We start from the raw sequence: 19,179 nt of genomic DNA, 5'->3' as shown, positions 1-19,179 counted from the left end.
GGTCCAGCTCCTCTCATTTGAGTCTCCTGCTAGACTGAAATTTCAGCCACATTTCCAGGAGCTGTGATTTGAAAACAGTGAGAGCTTCCAGCATTCTTAGCTAGCAGAGTTAGTTACCATATGCAAATGGTGAGGCTTGGCATGTGTTCTGCAGCAGCTCTTGTGATACTGATCTTGTTTCAGTGTTGTTTTTCTCAACACCAGCAATTCATCCATTCCTTGTAGCACTTCTATTGGGAGAGGAGTTAAACACTTGACCTCTTTCCATTGCACTTGTGCTACTTGTGACTTTGATTTTCCTTTCCCCACATGGAAGGGGCTCATCTTGCTTCTTTATTCCTTGTGCTGAATATTGTGTTCTTATTGCTACTTTGACTTTTGGCTTGGTTTTACCCTGTGCCTATAAATACATTTCCTGGGCCACACTTGCACACACTGTTCAAGGTGAGGCTGTGCTGTTGACTTGAAAAGGAGTGAAATGATAATTCTTGTGAATTTTTCTAGGTTTTTATTTCACACTTCCCCCACATAAAACAGCATCCCAAAGATGTCCTCTGTGTATGATGTATTGCTCCTTCTTGCCATTAATGCTATTTTGTTGCTCTCTGAGGGCTTTGGTTGCCTAAAAATACTACTGAAAATTGGAACAACTTTCTAATATTTATGCATGTACAATATCCTGTGTTTTTTAAATTATGGTAGTTTGAAATGAATCATTAGTTTGTGAGAATAAATATACAAGGGATGAGGTAGATGAAATGTTTTCAAACAATCAGATAGTTCTGTCCTAAGCACAGGGAGGTGGCTCTTGGTCCTCTGTGATCCCACCTTTGTGCTGGATCAGCCAGGACAGAGTTGCCTTTCTGGGCTGCCAGGTCATGTCCAGCCTCTCATTCACCTATCAAATTAAAAACCCTGAGCTCCAGTTCCTGGTTTATGTGCCAGAAGGGAGATTTGAAGTCCTTAGGGGTTTGGTTTGCAGCCTGTAATGTTACACTCACCCTTTGTCTCCCTGTTGTGTCCTGACACAGCCATTGACCTGATCCCTCTGGAGGTGCCAGTTGCATCTCATTTCAGTCTTTGCTTTTCCAGATCCAGTAAGTTGGTCCCTCTTCATCTCTCCTCCTCACCTGACTTACTTCATGTGTATGCTGGCTGGTTTCACTTCAGTTCTTTTGAACTTCAGTGACCACCATTGTACTTGGTTTTCCACACGAGGTCCAGCAAACAGCTCACTGCTGGCAGGGAGATCTCCCTACCTTTTTTTGTCAGGAAGGTTAATCATTAGGCCAGTGAGGTTTTTATATTTATTTGGTTGGTCAAGGGGTGTTTTCTGTGGCCCTATGGAGGTTTTGTGCTCTGGTTCCCATCTTCTGCTACAGAACTTTCTCACCAGATGCCACAGGTCATGTCTTGCACATGGATTTATGTAGAACAAATTTCATTTTTTTGCATTATAAATTGTTGCTAACTATGTCCTGCATTTCCCTGTTTGCCTGCATGCCTGCTGCTTGTATTATCTAGGACCTGCTTCCTTGTGCTCCCAGCCCTCTCAACCATGAAGTATATGCAAAATCCTGCTGGGTCTTGGCCTTGCAGGAAAGCCTTTGGGGTTCAGATTTCATCTCCCATAAGCCAGAATTATCAGGCTGTTCTTCAGCTCTGCTGGGCCTTGGTGTGGCAAAGAACAGCACATCTTTCCTCTGTAGGGAATGCAGCTCTGCCCTGACCCCACCAGTGAGGATGTTTGGGTTTACAGGGGTTGATTATCCCTGGGGATAATCATGAGGTTCCCCTTTGCCTTTCTTCTCTTGGCTTTGAGGTCAGGTGAGATGGATCCTCCAGTGTTCCCATGGAGCTGATCTCCCATCTCCATCTGCATCCTTTCCAGGCAGAACTGGGAAAAAATGCCACTCCCAGTTCTGCCTGGAACCATCATGCCATGGCCTGACTGCCCTGTGCCCCTGTGCTCCACGTCCCTGCCCAGGCAGGAACCAGGTGGTGACTCAAGGGGGTTCATGATAGGTTCAAATTCTTCCTTATCTTTTTCTTTTCCCCCAGGAGATGCTGCATGTGTTGATCAACCCAGCTTTGGGCACAGGGCTGGAGTTGGGTGTCAAAGCCAAATCTGGGGGTGTGCTTGGAGCTTCCAGCTGGATGAGGCAAGACAAGGAGCAGCAGAGGCTTGTGTGACCTACTTGTTCAGCTTTCACACACAGCCTGCAGAGCAGAGACCTGGGCTGCAGGAGACAGCTCTGCTGGGAAATGAGGAATTGTTTTCATCCTGTGAGGCAATGGAGAGCTTTCAGGAGCTTTGAGCTCCATCATGGTTATTGGGCCACTTTGTCCAGAGCAGCTGTGGCTGCCTCTGGATCTCTGGCAGTGCCCAAGGCCAGGCTGGATGGGGCTTGGAGCAGCCTGGGACAGTGGAAGGTGTCCCTGCCCATGGCAGGGGTGGGATGGGATGGGCTTTTAGGTCACTTCCAAATAATTGCTTGAATAAAGCACCTAACGCCTGTCACAAACAGTAAATAACACCCTGATATTTTAAAGCTTATCACCTCTACCTAAGAGTGGCTTTTCTGTAATAGTGGTAAAAAGGCTTCTCTGGATTATTCTAAAAATAGTGAAGTTGAGATTGAGTTTAGCAAAGCAGAAGAAGTTTCCCTTCACATGGTTTCCTGCGAGAACAGTCACTTAGTTGGTGGCAGCACACATCGGTCATGGTTGACAGCTTGTCTGGAAATCTGTGTGACAAATCCCACTAGGGAATGGCACAGGGGGGAAGGTACTACAATCCAGTCATTTATTGCAGATCCTAAATCTGCTTCTGCACAGGAGTGAAAACAGGTGAGGACTGTGGGGTTTTCCCTGTGCTACCTGGAAAAGTGCTTGGTGCTCCTCACAAGTGTCGGGAGATGGAGGGAGTGACAGGTAGGAGCTGCTGTCACAGCCGGCTGCTTTGTAAAAGGATTAGGATGAAGTTACACTTCAAAATGTGGTAGGAGCTGACATCCCTACCTGTCTGGGCTTATCTAGCTCCAGCACTGCCTGGCCCTGGAGAGGCTGGGTTTTAAATTGGCCCTTCCTTAACTCATTCTGCTTCAATCACCAGTTGTCCTGGTGGCAGTTTTAGCCAGCCTGGTATCTCTGTAGATGTCTTTGGCCTTTTTTTCTGCCAGCCTGCTTTTGGAAGAAGACATACATGGCTTCTGATCTGACTTCCTGAGTTCCCAGATTACTATAGGGAAAGTGAGTCTGAAAAAATTTCAGGAGCTGGCATTTTTATTCTGGCATTGTAAAAGGAACAAGGTAGGGATACAGGTCAAAGTCTGTGATAGGGATAAGAAATCACATAGGGCAAAGGCAACAGGCCAGTAGCAGATAATTACGCTCAATAAATAAATATCTTTACTGCAATATGACACACCGCAAAAGGATAAGAATCCTTGTTTTGCTTCCGAGCAAAGATACTTGAAAAATCAATAGTCCCTTCCTTGTAGAGTGTTGTCCAGGCCCTGGTAGGGATATATATTTTATATATTTTTTATCATGGAGCTGTGGTGTGCAATCAGAAGGAGAGCATGAGGTCTGTCTGCAGGTGGGAGCTGGGATTGCTCTAGGTGCTGTGGGATTGGCTGGAAAATCTCAAAGGCACTGCAAGTTTATGGACAGGCAAAGGGAAAAAGAGAAATAATGAATACCAAAAAAAAAAAAAAAAAAAAAAAAAAAAAAAAAAAAAAAGGTGAGTGAGAAAAATCAAGGACTCCTGAGAGAACTTAGTTTACAGATCTGGTGGGCAGAAGCTGAGCCCAGCAATTCCCCCTGCACAGGAGGCACAACTTCTTCCCTGGGCAGTGCCAGCCCTGAGCACATTGTGCACAGAGCCTGGGGGCTCTCCTCCCTGGGGCTGGGGCAGAGCTGTGTGCACACAATGCTGTGCCCTGGGATGGCCCTGCTGGAGCAGAGAGGTGCCACCAGCTGCCCACTCCGCTCCTCCAGCCTCGCCCACCCTGGGGTGCTGTCCTGAGCAGAGCTCAGAGGACAGGAGGTATTTGTACCCCCATCCTAAAAAAGAAAGTGACAGAAGCAGCTGTGGGAATTTATTGTTTTGCATTTTTACCATTTCCCTAATGATTATGGGGATTTGGTATGTGTGAGATGCCATCCCCAAGGCTGGACCAGTTGCACTGGGAACCTTCAGAACTGCCAGTGCAGCCCAGAGGGTGTGTGGGAAAACAAGATACTGCTGGGAGCAGGAGTGGTTGTGTCACTGGGGCATTAAAAACCTGGCCTGGGTTGTTTAAAGTGAGCTCTGCAGCACTTTGAGAAAACCCAGATAGGTGTAGAGCTTGTTCCTGGCTTGGGCTCCTCTCTCTATTGTGAAATCCTGGCAAACTGGTTTGGAACTCAGTTTCTGGCTGTAGCAGTCCCCAGCTGCAGTGGGTGTTGCCAGTGCTGGAGGCTTCAGTGGCTGATTTCCTGTCACTTCTGGCGCTCTTGTTCTCTCAACCAGCTTTCTGAAAGTTGGGGATGATCCCATTTGAATTATAGAAATAGGAAAGGAAAAATGTTTCCTGTTCTCATTAAGGTCCTGATTGCTGACTCCAGGAGATAATGCCCTAACCTGGGATCTCTGGTGCTTCCAGCAATCTGTGCTTTACTTTCATAGCTTATTTCTGATTTGACATTTCACAAGTGAGGCTTTAGGGCTGCAGATCCACCCTTGACTTATGCACAGAATTCAACCCCCTTTGTGCAGAGGGTGAAAGGTGAGGTGGATAAGCTGGAAGTGCTTGTTGGGGCAGTTCAGTATCTCTGGTATCTCTGCAGGCTGATGCCAGAGGAGTTGCGTGTGTTCATTTGGGGAACATTCAGATTTCAAAGGTACCTAATGCACTGGGGACATGATGAACACAATTTGTCCCACTCCCAGTGACTGCAGGATGCTCCATTAACTGAGTGACAGCTCCTCCTGGCACTTTGCAAAAACAAAGCCAGAGAATCTGAGAAGAAATGGTGCTGAAGGCAGCAACGGTGTCTCCATCACTTGAAAAAATAAGCAAGGGACTGAACCTTGACCTGCAGGTTCCCCAGTGCTAGGAAAGCAAATTAACAAAAGCAGAGGCAGCAGCAGAGGAGTAGCTTGAGTGCAGGAAGTAGTGGAGTGCTTTTCCACCTAGCAGTCATCAAATAAGGGAATTCCTGCAAGGATCTCCAAGGATAGTTGTGCAGCTTCAGAGACAGTGAGCTCCCCCTGTACCTTCCATGTGGGAGAGCTCTGCCAGGCACAGCCCTCTCCTTCCATGGCCCTTGCCCAGAGGCTGCAGCACTGCTGGGGCTGATGGCTCAGAGCAGGAGGGATGTGGCCTCTTCATCTCCACCTCTGCTGCCTGGCAGGTGGCAGAAGGTGTTGGTGAAGGTATCCCACTGGTTGTGGCCAGCTCGCAAACACTGACGTGAGCGTCGGTGCTTTGGGGCAATTTCTGGGATAGGAATTTGGGCTAAGAAGGTGATTTGGAATGGGGAAGATGGATGGAGCAAATGCCTCACAAGCAGCTGCTTGCTGGGCCTGTTTGGGGGTGTTATATATAGATTCTGCTCTCTGTTAGTGTAGCAGGTTGCACAATGGGCTTCTGAGAGAGCTTTTTCTCTAGGGATTTATTGTTTCTTTGAGATCAGGGTGTCAGGGCAGTACAGACTTTGCAGGAAAATGCTAAATCCCAGTGCACAAGGGCATGACTTTCTTTTGTCTTTCCCAGGAAGGAGAGGAACAACAGTCTCCTGTGAACAGATTGAGAATCCTCACAAATAAAAATATTCCTCATAATCATAAAATCACTGAATGGTTTGAGTTGAAAGGGATCTTAAAGGTCATCCAATTCCACCCTGTGCCATGGGCAGGGACACCTTCCACTGTCCCAGGTTGCTCCAAATCCCATCCAACCTGGCCTTGGGCACTTCCTGGGATCCAGGGGCAGCCCCTGCCTGCTTTGCTGGGATGCTGCTGCTTTCCCTGATTGTGTGAGGCTGAAGCTCTTGTTCAATAGCCCAAGAAGTTATTTGATGAAAATTGAGAGTCACTAATTTTCGTGTCTCTTGAAGTAAGCAGCTAGATTTATTTTTTTGCTTGCTTTGTTTGCTCAGTTACTTCTTTGAAAAGCCACATAAAATTAAAACTTGTGACAATGGCCAAATATAATTAGTTATTATAGCTTAATGTAATGAAAGTTCACACCATTCTTTCCATTGTGCTTGGGAAAAATGAGTGAAAAATAGGTGGAAAACCCTTGGATGTCTTATACACAAAATGTTATTTGCTTGAATTCTCAGGAAGGTTATGAGTAGTCAGTTTAATTCCTAGAAGGGACATAACTTTGATGAAGTTAGCAGTGAAGAATGATGCAACAAATGGAGATAATGTTGACTCATTTTGTCTCCCTGATGGGTATCTATGGGAAACATGGAGGTGTTACATGCTCTGGATGCTAATTTTTCTGTTACATTGTAGCACTAGTTTTCTGTTTTCCCCCTTTCTTTCTATAGCTCACTTTTAATGGAAAAAATATGTTCACCTTCAAAAATGCCCTCTCTAGAACCACCTGTGTGTCAGGCCAGTGTGGTTTAGAGTGGTCTGTTGTTACAGAATCCCCTCTTTGTGCCTCTTCTTCTTCACAATCCCCTTTGTGCTGCTCCTTGTTCTTCAGTAAATGTGTTTCCCTGCTGGCCTTGCTCTGTTGGGCACCTTTTCCACCCTTCTGCTTTACTGAAGGTTCAGAAAGGCAAGGTAATTCACAAATATGTGAATTTAAATGTACCACAATGGACTTTTCCAATGGATATTGTGTTCAGCCTTCTTTCCCTGTTCTTCCAACCTTGCTCTGTTGTTTCTATGGCAGAAATGTAATCTGCCCTTAATTGAGAAAAACAATTTGAGGAAAATCAAGGAGTGAGTAGTGCTCAAAAGCAACCCTGGTATTATTAACTGAGTTAATCCTGAATGTAATGCCATGGGTTTAACTGGAATTACACTGGGGATTAGTTCAGCTGATAGCTGATCACACTCTTAATAGCTGGCTGGTTTTGGGAATTGGTTGAGCAGGTGCTGCTGCCTCCTTCCAGCCCCATTCCTTCACATCCATGCTTTCCCACAGTGGGCCCTGTTCTTCCTGCAGCAAGACGTCATTTGGGGAACCCCATTTATGTCTTCACTGTTCTCTTGGGGTTTCCTATTCCGTTCAAGAGTTTATCAGGAGAATGGGGGGGCACTGCAAAATCCCAACACCTTTTTATTTTTCCTTCAAGAGGCTTCACTCAGGGCTCAGTCAGGGCATCAATGAGCTCAGTCAGGGCATCAATGATTTTAAACTCTGCTGGAAGGAAGGACAGAGATGAAACAGGAGTATTTTGTGCACTGCTGGTGATCATGTGCTGAAGAGTTAAGGTAGGCTCAGCACGTTGGACCTGGAGGGAGCATTTGCTGTTGCAGGCACAATGAGAAGTGAGGCATCTCCTCCTAGAGGAGAGGCAGCACAGCTGGCACAGCCATCCTTGTGGCCCTGGGAGGGATCCATGGATGGGTATGGAGCAGGAGGCAGTGGTCCAGGAGGACAAGTGCCGTGCTGGATGGCACCGTTCACCCTCAGGTGTAGAATTATTCACCCGCCCACCAGGATCTTCCTTTCTCTCTCCCTGGCTCATGGGCCATCCCAGGGTTGTACTGCAGCTTCCCTTCCACCAGGACACTGCCTGCCTTTTCCTCTCTTTCAGCAGAGTTCAGGAACCTGAGCTTTTCCAGTAGTGAAAAACTGAGGATTTGGGGCAAAGCTGTCAGTCACTGGGGCAAAGCTGTCAGTCACTGGGTTTCTCTTCCACTTTATTTGCTGAGAGGCTCCTCTTTGTTTCCTTTCAACTTTTTTTGGTATTTTGGCCAAACTTTCAGGGACCAGCCTCCAGCACTCCTTAGTTTTAACCATCATTTTTATCATCATCATCATCATCCTCGGGAGGTGCTTTTTCGCCAGCAGCGTTGTGTGGGCTGCTGTTCCTCCTCCCTCTCCTCTCCCCGGCCGTGGCAGGGGAGCCCCAAGCGCCTCATGCCAGGGCAGGACTCCGTCGGGGCTCCCCTGCGCTCGCCGCCCGCTCCTTCGGGGGCCCGGCGCGCCCTGCCCGGCTCTCCGGGGGCCGGGCCGGAGGAGGCGGCGGCGGGGGCGGGCGCAGGGCGAGAGGGGCCGGCCCAGGGCCGCGCTACGTGTCCCGCAGCCCTTATAGCCCCGGCCCGCCGGGCCCGCCGCAGCAGCACCATGTCGGGCCGCGAGCACACGGTAGGGACGCGCCGGGGAGCGGGGGGCGGGCGGTCCCTGCGGTCCCTGCGGATCCTTCTCCCTCTCCTGCGCTGGGATGCCCGGGCAGCGGCAGCCGCGGCGTTCCGGCAGCGCTCGGGAGCTCGCCAGCCCATCCATCACTCGGGGATGGGCGCGCTGGCCGGGCGCTCCGAGCATCCTCCGCTGGCATTCGGCCGCATCCCGCACCTGTCCCGGCGGGGCCGGAGCTCCAGGCAGCGCCTGCCTCGCTCGGGGCTCTTGGCGTGTCCCCTGCCTCGGTGGCAGCCGGGGAAGGAGCTGGCGAGGCGCTCGCCGCCGCCGTCGGGCTCTCAGCATCGCTGCGCACACGGCAAAGCGAAGTAATCGTAGCCAGGGCACAGCTCAGTTAGAAATTAAAATTGCAAATCGCAGCCGCAGCCAGGCATCGCGTTCCGCTTGCCGGCTGCCCTCCCCTACTCCTTGGATCTAGGATGGGAGCTCTGGGTCCCTCTGGCTGTGCGTACGTTTTCCAGGTTTTAAATCAGAACCAGAAAAAATCTTGACGTAAGTCTTTCGGGCTCCTTTCTGCTGGTTGATTTTCTCTCTTTCTCTCTTTCTCTCTTTCTCTCTTTCTCTCTTTCTCTCTTTCTCTCTTTCTCTCTTTCTCTCTTTCTCTCTTTCTCTCTTTCTCTCTTTCTCTCTTTCTCTCTTTCTCTCTTTCTCTCTTTCTCTCTTTCTCTCTTTCTCTCTTTCTCTCTTTCTCCCTTTCTCCCTTTCTCTCTTTCTCTCTTTCTAAGTTTGCCATAAACTTTTCCGATGGATTTGATGCATTTTGGACACAGTGGTAATGTGTCCGGGGAGGAATGCACCCAAACCCACACGGAACAAAGCGCGCCTGTGCAGCAGGGCGTTCGTGGAAACGCAAAAACCTGTGGCTTAGGGATTATTTCAGGCAGGGGAGGTGCGAGCCGTGAGCTGTGTATGGCAGTTCTGTTTATTGCTGTGACGGGAGAGAGGTATTGCTGAACTTCCAGAATAATCCCTCTCCTTTGCCTCCACCCTGGGGTGGAAAAATGACCTTTATAAGCGAGTTTGTGGCTGACCTTTGTGCCGTGACTGTCAAAACAGATGCTATCACCTTGACAGTTGTAGGCGGATTTTTGTGTGCTTATCTGCCAGGTATCCGATGGAGTGAGAAAAGGCGTGATTTTGCTAATTACAAGAGGTTTGGGGAGTGATGGTGAAATGGTGATGTCCCATTAGCGATCTTCCTGTTCCTTGCCAGGAAGATGTGGTTGCACAGTGTAATGGAAGCTCTCCAAACTGCAACCTCAGCAGCTTCTTGGTTTCAACCATCTCCAGTTTATATCAAAGGCCTGGATAAAGAATTTCACGTTGGTCAGGGTGCCCACAGACAATTTGTCGTGACACCTGTTGTAGCTGCAACAGCCAAAGGTGTTGCATTTTAAAATGAAGCCACAATAATTTTTCCTGTTGCGATCCCTATTTATACAGCAGTAGAATCATCCTTCTGTAGCCCCTTCTTGTTCCCCATTCTTTGTTTGTGCAACATTTGTTCTCCCATTACGAATCCTTATTACTCCTCAAAATCCTTGCTGCTACTAAAACCTCCGTTTTATCACGGTTTCATGGTGCGTTAATCTTTGTCCCAGGTTTTGTGAGGCTGGACGTTACCAGCTTTGTTCACCAGCTGAGGGGATGTCAGAGCTGGGTTTTGCAGGTGATGTTGATCAGCTGTCAGTTTTGGAAAGGCACAGTAGTGCCAGCTGTTGTGAGCTGGACCATTGTGTTATTTGACAGTGCTCCTCATTTTGCAAATTGAATAATTAGAAGCCCAGGATTTAAGTCCTAAATTCAGCCTGAATAATGCTCTCTGGAGTTTGAATCTGTTTTGAGGATGCTTTAATTGAACACCTATTTATTAATTGACAATATGGTAAAGTGTAAAGAAGAAAACTTTTTTTTTGTTTGCTTTTTTTACATGTGTTGTCCTTAATAATTAGCATGGTATCTTAATTCTGCCTTGTGTGAGGACCAGAGTCTTGGTGTGCAGGAATCTCTCTTTGGCTGGTTAATGTGGAAATTCTTTGTGCTCTCTTTCTGCTCATGACACTGCAAGAGGCATGAAGCCCTCTATGTGCCAGGCAGTGCCCTCCTGTTCCCAGCCCTCAGCGACAGAAAGCATTTATTCCTGGCCATTTCAGGACTGATTTTTGGGCAGCTCTCTGACGATGTCCCTCACACAGCCCTCCTGTGTGCCTGGTGCTCTCAGGAGGCAGCACGGGGCGCAGGCAGCGCAGCGAGGGGGTTGCAGCTGTGGGCCTGCCCTTGTTCATTGTGCGGGCTCCTGCACAGCGTGGCTTTCAGGGCTCCTCGGAGCTCTGTGGACAGAGCAGCTCCTGCTCCCCACGCCCGCGGTGCCGCCGGTATTTCCGCAGCCGGCTCCCCGTGCCCGCCGAGCGAGCGGCGTTTTCCTGGCAGCCAGGAGGACACAGATGGAGCACTGTGCTCCAGGGAAGCTGCCCACGGAGCCCGGAGCCACAGCCCTGCCCTGCCAGGGTGGCTGCCTGCGTGGCTCGGTGTCCCCAGGGCTGTGCGGGCGGCGCAGCTCAGCGCATCTCAGGGATGGAGGCGTTGGGAGTCCTGCCTCTGGCCAGTCAAGTTTCTCTTCGGTCCCCTTGCAGGTGCTATGGGAGAATGAGAGCCTGGTACTAAAACTGCCTTTTTCAGAAGTGTTTCAGCTTTGTCGCCTGCCTGGTCTGGCAGCAGCATCTCCAGGAGTCAGACTGGTGTGGCATCCCTGGCTTGCAGTGGGATGTGCTGCAGCCTGGCGGGTCACAGAGCTGTAACTTCTGCTTGCGTTTGTGTAGGGCTTATGTGCAAACGATGTGGGCTTATTCAAATTTATTTAAAGAGGAGCAACAAACCTACAAGATCAAATCAACCCTGAGGAAAGAGGTTTAGTTTCTTTGCCTGAAAACTACTCTCATGTTGAAAAAAACAGAGCTGCAGGGCAGAGTTCAGATGGACTGAGTGATACCCCAGGCGGAGCAGGAACATATGTACATCTCCATCGATTTAATTGCCAAGCAACATGAAAGAAAAAAAAGCTTATTAAAACACCCAAACAGTGCATTCATCTCCTCTCACACTTACTCTTAACTGTTGCCTTGAATGTAAAAAGCAAAACAACTTGAAACTTGTTTATTTTCAAAGCAGTTCTGAGTAGCTCATCACAGTGACACTGCCTAGGGGACAGGGTAGCAAAGCTCTGATTTCAGGGAATTAGCGTGGCTTGCTCTGCACTGAGTCACTCAATCAGGTGAGTTTTCTAAAACTCATGTTTTATCCAGGGAGTCACAAGCTGCTTGTTCTTACAGCATGATTTATTCTGTGGAACACGGTGCCCAGCTCATTGCACCGTGACATCCAAAGGTGATTGTTTCCCAGCTGCTCATAGCATGCTTTCTTGGTTTATTTTCTATTACTTTACTTTATATCTCTTTTCTTTGAAGACCATGGAAAGGTGAGGTGATTAACTTCTGTTGCTTTGTTAATTATAACTTTCTCCACTTTTCTTCCAATTTCTTCTGAAGCCCTTCACTATTAGAAAGTTCCTGTGCTATTTCATTCACTTGGGCTGCCAGTGTGCCAGACCAGTGTTTAATAACCACACTCTGCTCTGTAAGAGCGAGCAGGTTCAGTTTGGGGAATTTCAGGGAAGAAAAGCCAGGAAAAGTTGCAGGTTCTTAATTATGAATGCATGATCCCTCCAGGGGTTGAGGAGTTAACTAACCATCTTGGTGTGGTCTGAGCACCTCTGGTGGTGGTGGTGGTGGTGGCTGGAGTGGTGCTGCCATCCCAGGAGGTGGCCAAGGCATGGAAACCCAGCTGTACCTCCTGCAGCTGAGTGGGAGCACTTTGAGTCAGCGTGTTCCTTCCTGTCCTGCTGCTGGGCTCTGGCACAAATACAGACTCCAGCCTCCTCTGGTTTTCAGGCTGCACAGATCAAGCCACAGCCAGCCACAGGTCCATGCCAAAAGCCCTGCCACAGGTATGGGTTTCCATCCATGCCCTGCAAGAACATTTAGTCAATCAGCAGATGAAGCTGAAGACCCCACACTACCCAGACACATGAACTGCAGCTGCAGCTTAGATTTAGGCCATGGAGATTTTGTTTTTCTGGAGGGTTTTCAAGACAAACGCTGGCATATTTGCTTTTTTTTTTTTTTTTTTGTTATTATTAACTGGGCTGATGTTGATCCTGCAGGGTGCCTTTAGAAATGAAAAGCCCTTGCCTATCTGAAACCAGGTGTTTTAGATAAACTCACAGCTGTACGTGCCCCCAGAAGATAAGTGGCATGCAGGGCCTGTGTGAATGCTTGAACCTGTACTTTGGTCACGCTGCTCGTACACTTTGCTTCTCAAAAATCCATTAAGAAAAAGGCTGTGTAATTCAGGTTGCCATTTATGAATTTGCTGTTATCGTGAGCGGGGTGCCACAGCTGAAGGCAGTGAGAAATAGCTCCTTAATGGGTTCACAGCTTAATCATTTCCAAGTGAAAATTTACACAGAGTGTATCATTAACAAAAGGAGGGATGCAAAAAAGCCCTGCCTGTGCGTCATGCCACGGGATGCTGGGAAGTTGGGATTTGCCTGTGGGGCTGGTAGTTCCCTGCTAGCACTGCCTCCTCTCCCTCCCAGAGTGGTCTTTGCTCCTTTGCTCACAGCTTGGCTCAGTTACAGCTCCATGTGTCAAAAGCTTTGTCTGCTGAGTGCGTGCCAAGATGTGTTTGGAGAGCAGAGCTTGAGGAAGGAGTTGTTTTACACAGATTTGATTTGATTTTCTGTTAGCTGCAGCACTTTGTGGGTTGTTGAGATGAGCTTTTTTTGTGCATTGCTGGAAAACAACCATCCGCACCTATATTTCCAAGACTTTCTGACCTGGAGGTCTTCATGGCCTCTCTGGCAGAACAAAATGTTTTCTTCGATATCAAACTGTATTTTAGCTTCCCATTGTGGTGCAAAAAGTGTGCTTGGGTGGGAGGTCATTTTGCGGGCCTGCCCAGCCCTTCTGATGGGAAGATCATTAGGCTGTGCTGCCAGTGAGCGTGGGAAGAGGGGAAAAAGTCATTTTAGAGGAGGGGTTTTTATAGGGCTGCTATGGGGTCTGGGCTGGGCATCTGCCTCTGGGCATGATGAGCCCTCCAGCCATGGCTGGGGCAGCTCATTGCATCTTTGGGAAGCTGATCTGAGACCCTGGGGATGGATGTGAGGGGTGTGGAGCTCTCAGGGGTGCAGCCTGAAGTCCAGGCAAGCTGCTCTTCAAACATATGTCATAAATATTGTGGGACCTGAAGTCTTCACCTGCTGTTGGCCTTATTCACCACTACATTTCTGTGGTTGTAAAACTGGGGGTGATGCCACCCTCTGAGAGATGCTGGGAGTTTGCACGAACTTTTGAGGGACCAATTAACAATAACCTCCAAGGAAAATGTGGAACTGTTCTTGGACCAGCCTTTGAGCAGCATAGAATGACTAAGGGCTGTGCTTACACCTGCTTTAGGGAGGGGTGGGGGAAATGCTGAGCAGCCACTCGTTCAGGAGGAGTCCAGCATCCTTGGTGCTGACTTAGTCCAGGGTCTGGTTAACCCTGCGTGCACTCACACATTAAAAACCCATCTTGCAGCTTGTAGGGCTCAGATGCGCAGGGAGATGGGGCAGGAAAACTTCATCCTTCTGCAGTCCTCAACTTGGATTTGTGCTCCTGCAGCAGCACATTCAGTGGAACAGCAGTGAAAACAGCCCTGTCTTCATCCAGCAGGATTTCTGAGGGGACTGAGGAACCTGAGTGAGGGGAAGATCTGGCCCTCTCTGTCATTCCCAGTGGCAGCAAGGAAAGAATTTATGGCTGGGACACCAGTGCATTGTCCCCTTTTCCACTGATTTACAACCTGAGATATCAGAGGCTGTGCCTTTCCTCCTGATAGTCCTTGATGAACTTTCCTTCCATGAATTCATCGTAATGGTTTTTTCCAGCCTAGTGAACTTTTGGCCCGCCAGGCAAAGTTCTCCCATTTAACTGTGTCCTGTGTGGTGCTTCTGGCCGAGTTCCCCTGAGCTCCTTCCTGCTGCTGCTTTTGCACTTTGAAAACCCTAAAAAAGGTGCTGAGGTGGACAGAGGTGTCCCGTGGCCTGCTGGTGACCACTGACCACTGCAAAGTCAGGCACATGGGGCACAAGAGGTGGGGTTCAAGGCTGGGCATCCCACCTGAGGCAGGGAGAGGCACTGGTGTCCACGCACTGAGAGCCCCCCAGCCTGGGCTGGAGTCCAGCTTCTCCCTTTCTTCAGGCTGCCACCAGGTCCTGCAGAGGAGAAGCCTCACACAAAAATGAGTTCTTTTACAGAGTCACTGAGGCTGGCAAATCCCTGCTGGCCCATGGAGTCCCAGCTGTGCCCAGTGCCCAGAGCACTGAGTGCCACCTCCAGCCCTTCCTGGGACACCTCCAGGGATGGGCACTCCAAAGCTCCCTGGGCAGCCCTGCCAAGGCCTGAGCAGCCTTTCCATGGAGAAATTCCTGCTGCTGTCCCAGCTGAGCCTCCCCTGGCCCAGCTTGAGGCCGTTTCCCCTTGTCCTGTCCCTGTTCCCTGGCAGCAGAGCCCGACCCCCCCTGGCTGTCCCCTCCTGGCAGGAGCTGTGCAGAGCCACAAGGTCCCCCCTGAGCCTCCTTTGCTCCAGGCTGAGCCCCTTCCCAGCTCCCTCAGCCGCTCCTGGGGCTCCAGCCCCTTCCCCAGCTCCCTTCCCTGCCCTGGACTCAGAAATAGATGCATTTTAAAACCTGATGAAGCTGCTTGAAACACAGATCCTCTGTAGCTCCTGCTGCTTATGGAACCACTGGAGCTTCTCTGAAGACAGTGGATTTCTCTCCTGGGAGGAATAAGTTGGGCGTGGTTAAAGGGGGTTATTTTATCCCCATATCACTGAGACCTGTTCTCAGGTTTAGGGTGCCTGTCCTGCCACAGCAGGAGGTGGGACATGTACAGTGACATATTTACCATAGATAACCACAACCCACTAATTAAATTCCTGATTCTCATATTCGGGAGAAAAAAAAATTATTTACACATGGATACAATTCCTACCTGGAAATCTCTTTGATACTGAAGTTAATGTGTAGTCAGAATCTGTACCTTTGCCCTCTTTTCCTCTTGTTCCTGCAATCTGAGGGACTGATACTCAGTTTCCCATTGCTGTAAGCAGATCTTTTTCTCCAGGAGAAGGTAGAGAAGCAGGGCTGTGTGTTCTGGGTGGTTTTCCTGACAGGCATCAAACCAAGGCAAGTTCTTCTGCAATGTCAAACCTGTTGTTTGCAAAAGGAGCAGAGGCCCACCTGCTCAGGTGGGTTAATCTGGGGGGGATCATTTAGCAGAACTGCTCTGAATATTAAACATTGGGCCACCATGGAGGGGTTTGGTGTTTAAATTGTTCTTTTGGTCAGTGCCTGACAAAATGCTTTGTTTGTTAAATATTTGTTGTCCCTGCAGCTGTCCCTTGAGATTTCAGGAATAAAGATGGGGAGATTGTTTTTATAACATCTGTCCTGGCCTTGCAAGTTTATCCCAAAAATGTAGGAGCACAGGGTGAGTCACTAGCTTTTCTGCATCGAGGAAATTAGAGTAGTGACATCATCTCATTTCAAGATAAGAAAAGGCCTGAGCTGGGAGCCTTCAGGGAGGCAGATTTCAGTACCCAACTGCTGATTTGGACTCACAATGTAGAAATCAGCATCTGATTTGTGAAGTTACTGGAACATGAGCCTGATTTTGTTGATTTTCTTATCTTTTTTTTGTGTGCCAGTGTTGTATAAAACTTGATTGTGACAACCCAAGCTGTGTGAATTTATGCCAAGAGAAAAATATTTGAGCTGCCATCAGCAAATAAGGTCTTGCTAAGAGCTCAGAAATTCTTGTGGCTTAAGAAAACACGGCTTCAGCTTAACAGCAGCTTGAAAGTCTTGTGTTAACGGGGTCTGGCATCTGCAGCTGTCTGTCTGCAGGCTGAAAGGCTGCTTGTTTTGGGGCACTGGGATGGCTCTGCTGCTCTCCTTAAGGTCTGTGTGTTACGTTCCAAAAGGAGCAGGCAGCGAGTGCCAAGGAGAGCCTGAGCCTGCTGGGCTTTATCCAGAGCACGGCGAGGAACAGGGATCCCAGCCCAGCATCCTGCCCAGGCCTGGCAGTGCGGGCAGCCCTCGGCCTCTGCAGGGCCCTGGTGGCACGGGCAGGGGCACTGCTCAGCTGGGTCTGCAGAGAAAACACAGCTCTGCTCACCTCCAGGCCTGGGAGAGGACACGCAGCCGTGGGCAGGGAACAGGGGACACCAGCCTGGGAGCACGGAGGTGCTGGCACAGCGGGGACACCAGTATGGGAGCAGGGAAATTGTGGCACAGAGGGGACACCAGGAAGGTGGTGGCACAGTGGGAACACCAGTATGGGAGCAGGGAGGTGATGGCACAGCAGGGACACCAGGAAGGTGGTGGCACAGTGGGAACACCAGTATGGGAGCAGGGAGGTGATGGCACAGCAGGGACACCAGGAAGGTGGTGGCACAGTGGGGACAGAGCATGGGAGCAGGAAGGTGGTGGCACAGCAGGGACACCAGTATGGGACACCAGGGAGGTGGTGGCACAGTGGGGACAATAGCATGGGAGCAGGGAGGTGGTGGCACAGTGGGGACACCAGGAAGGTTGTGGCACAGCAGGGACACCAGTATGGGAGCAGGAAGGTGGTGGCACAGAGGGGACACCAGTATGGGAGCAAGGAGCTGGTGGCACAGCGGGGACACCAGGAAGGTGGTGGCACAGCGGGGACACCAGTATGGGACACCAGGGAGGTGGTGGCACAGCAAGGACACCAGTATGGGAGCAGGGAGGTGGTGGCACAGCAGGGACACCAGGAGGGTGGTGGCACAGCAGGGACAGAGCATGGGAGCAGGAAGGTGGTGGCACAGCAGGGACACCAAGAAGGTGGTGGCACAGCGGGGACACCAGGAAGGTGGTGGCACAGCGGGGACACCAGTATGGGACACCAGGCAGGTAGTGGCACAGCAAGGACACCAGTATGGGAGCAGGGAGGTGGTGGCACAGAGGGGACACCAGGGAGGTGGTGGCACAGTGGGGACAATAGCATGGGAGCAGGGAGGTGGTGGCACAGTGGGGACACCAGGAAGGTGGTGGCACAGCAGGGACAGAGCATGGGAGCAGGGAGGTGAGCAATACAAAAGATGCTTGCAAGGTTCCCACTTCCCATCTGGACCTGCATCCTGAGGGGTTAAACAGGCAAAATTTCCAGGGTAACTCCTCCTCCTTGCTGGGGTTTTCCCTTGGGAAAGAATGGGGCTGGGTTTGTTTGAAGCCTTTTCTGCCTTAGTGCAGTAAATGAATATTTGGGGAAAGTCCATAGGTTTTGGGTTACAAGAACTAAGCTAGAGTGTCAGAGATGCCAAGGTTTCTCATTGTTCTTCAGTGTGATTGTAATCAAATCTCTGCTTCCACAGACAAAACCCCCGTTTTTCCTCTCTTCCTCCTTTTCTTTGGAGTATCACTTTTGCTCTTCTTCAGCAAATGACTCTTTTACAGGCGGTTTTCCCCCATGGTTGCTCATGGATACAGTTATCACCCTTTTGCCACAGCAGCCCTGGTAAAAGAAAATAATTTTTAGAGGAAAAATTTGATAAATGTAATTTTTATACATAAAATGCAACTGGCAGGAACATTTTTTTTTTTTTTCAGTATGCTGGCAGGAGTTGGGAGGGTTTTTTTAATGATAGGGTAGCTCACTCTCCTGAGGCTTAGGGGAGTGTTTGACTTCAAACTCAGAATCACAGAACCTCCTGGGCTGGAAGGGACCTACAAGGATCATCAAGTCCAGCTCCTGACCCTGCACAGGACACCCCAATAATCCCTTCGTGTGCTTGATCCCACTGTTTGCCTGTGAAAGTGAAGGCTTGCTTGATCACTCTATCATTTTAAAAGCCCATTCTACCATTTGCAAATGGGATTAGCTACAAACATTTCAAAAGCCTCTATTTTTATTTCGATTTAATTTTTCCTTCCTGGAGACATGTCCAGGCTGCGGTACCAAAATAGGGTGTGTGTGAAACGCTTGACTGGAAAAAAATGAATCATATTCCTGCTGCTGTGAGCTTGCCCTATAAATAAAAAGGCAGCTGGGGGAGTCCTGACCCTGCCCTGGCTGCTGGGTCAGGGTTTCCCTGGGGCTCTTGAGCTGCCAGCTGGATGCTGGTGCTGAGTGAGCACGGTGCTCCTCAGCCTTGGCGTGAGCCGTGATTTCGGGAGCGAGCCCCTCTCCAGAGCAGGGTGCTGCTGCAGCCTGCCATGAGCTGCAGCTCCTGGACAGCTTCCAGATCCGTGTCTGTGCCAGCTGCAGCAGGCAGGGGGGAATTGAGGGCACCCTAAGGACATGGGCTTGGTCCTGATGGGCCACCGTGATGGCCAGTGTGGCTTGCTGGTGCCTGATCTCCTTCTGCAGCATCACAGAGCTCTGCCTTCTCTGGGTGGCTGAGGGTGTTGTGTGCACTCAGGGGATCTCTCAAATGCCCTGCTCGGCTCCCATCTGTCCTTCATTTCCACCCTCAGCTGTTGAATGTGGCACTTGCAGTTGGTTCTTGCCTTGCTCCCACTCGTGATCCAACCATGGAGGTGCTGGTTGAAGAACTGGGGATGTGGAGGCAGGAGGAGGTGCTGCCCTAAGGACCAGAGTTTGAATTCCTACTGGGAGATGGCAAAACATCCATGCAATTTGTTGGGAAAACCTTAAACCCAAAAGGGCAACAG

The 19,179-nt window shown here is 49.8% G+C and overlaps 1 protein-coding gene across 1 annotated transcript in view; it reads left to right on the top strand.

Annotated features, from left to right (window-relative positions):
* Positions 1–8,171: 8,171 nt before the first annotated feature.
* The window catches only part of PAPSS2 (3'-phosphoadenosine 5'-phosphosulfate synthase 2), a 29,282-nt gene continuing 18,274 nt past the window's right edge, over positions 8,172–19,179 (top strand). The window contains exon 1 of the mRNA XM_021537080.3: positions 8,172–8,324. Coding sequence (XP_021392755.2) covers positions 8,304–8,324 — 21 coding nt within the window. The 5' untranslated portion in view covers positions 8,172–8,303. The remainder of the gene's footprint in view (positions 8,325–19,179) is intronic.

This window comes from Lonchura striata, chromosome 6 (assembly GCF_050655825.1).
Source record: "Lonchura striata isolate lonStrDom1 chromosome 6, ASM5065582v1, whole genome shotgun sequence".
In the NCBI taxonomy this organism is placed as follows: Eukaryota; Metazoa; Chordata; class Aves; order Passeriformes; family Estrildidae; genus Lonchura; species Lonchura striata.
The sequence above is the reverse complement of the archived record's forward strand: the minus strand, read 5'-3'. Positions and strand labels throughout refer to the sequence as shown.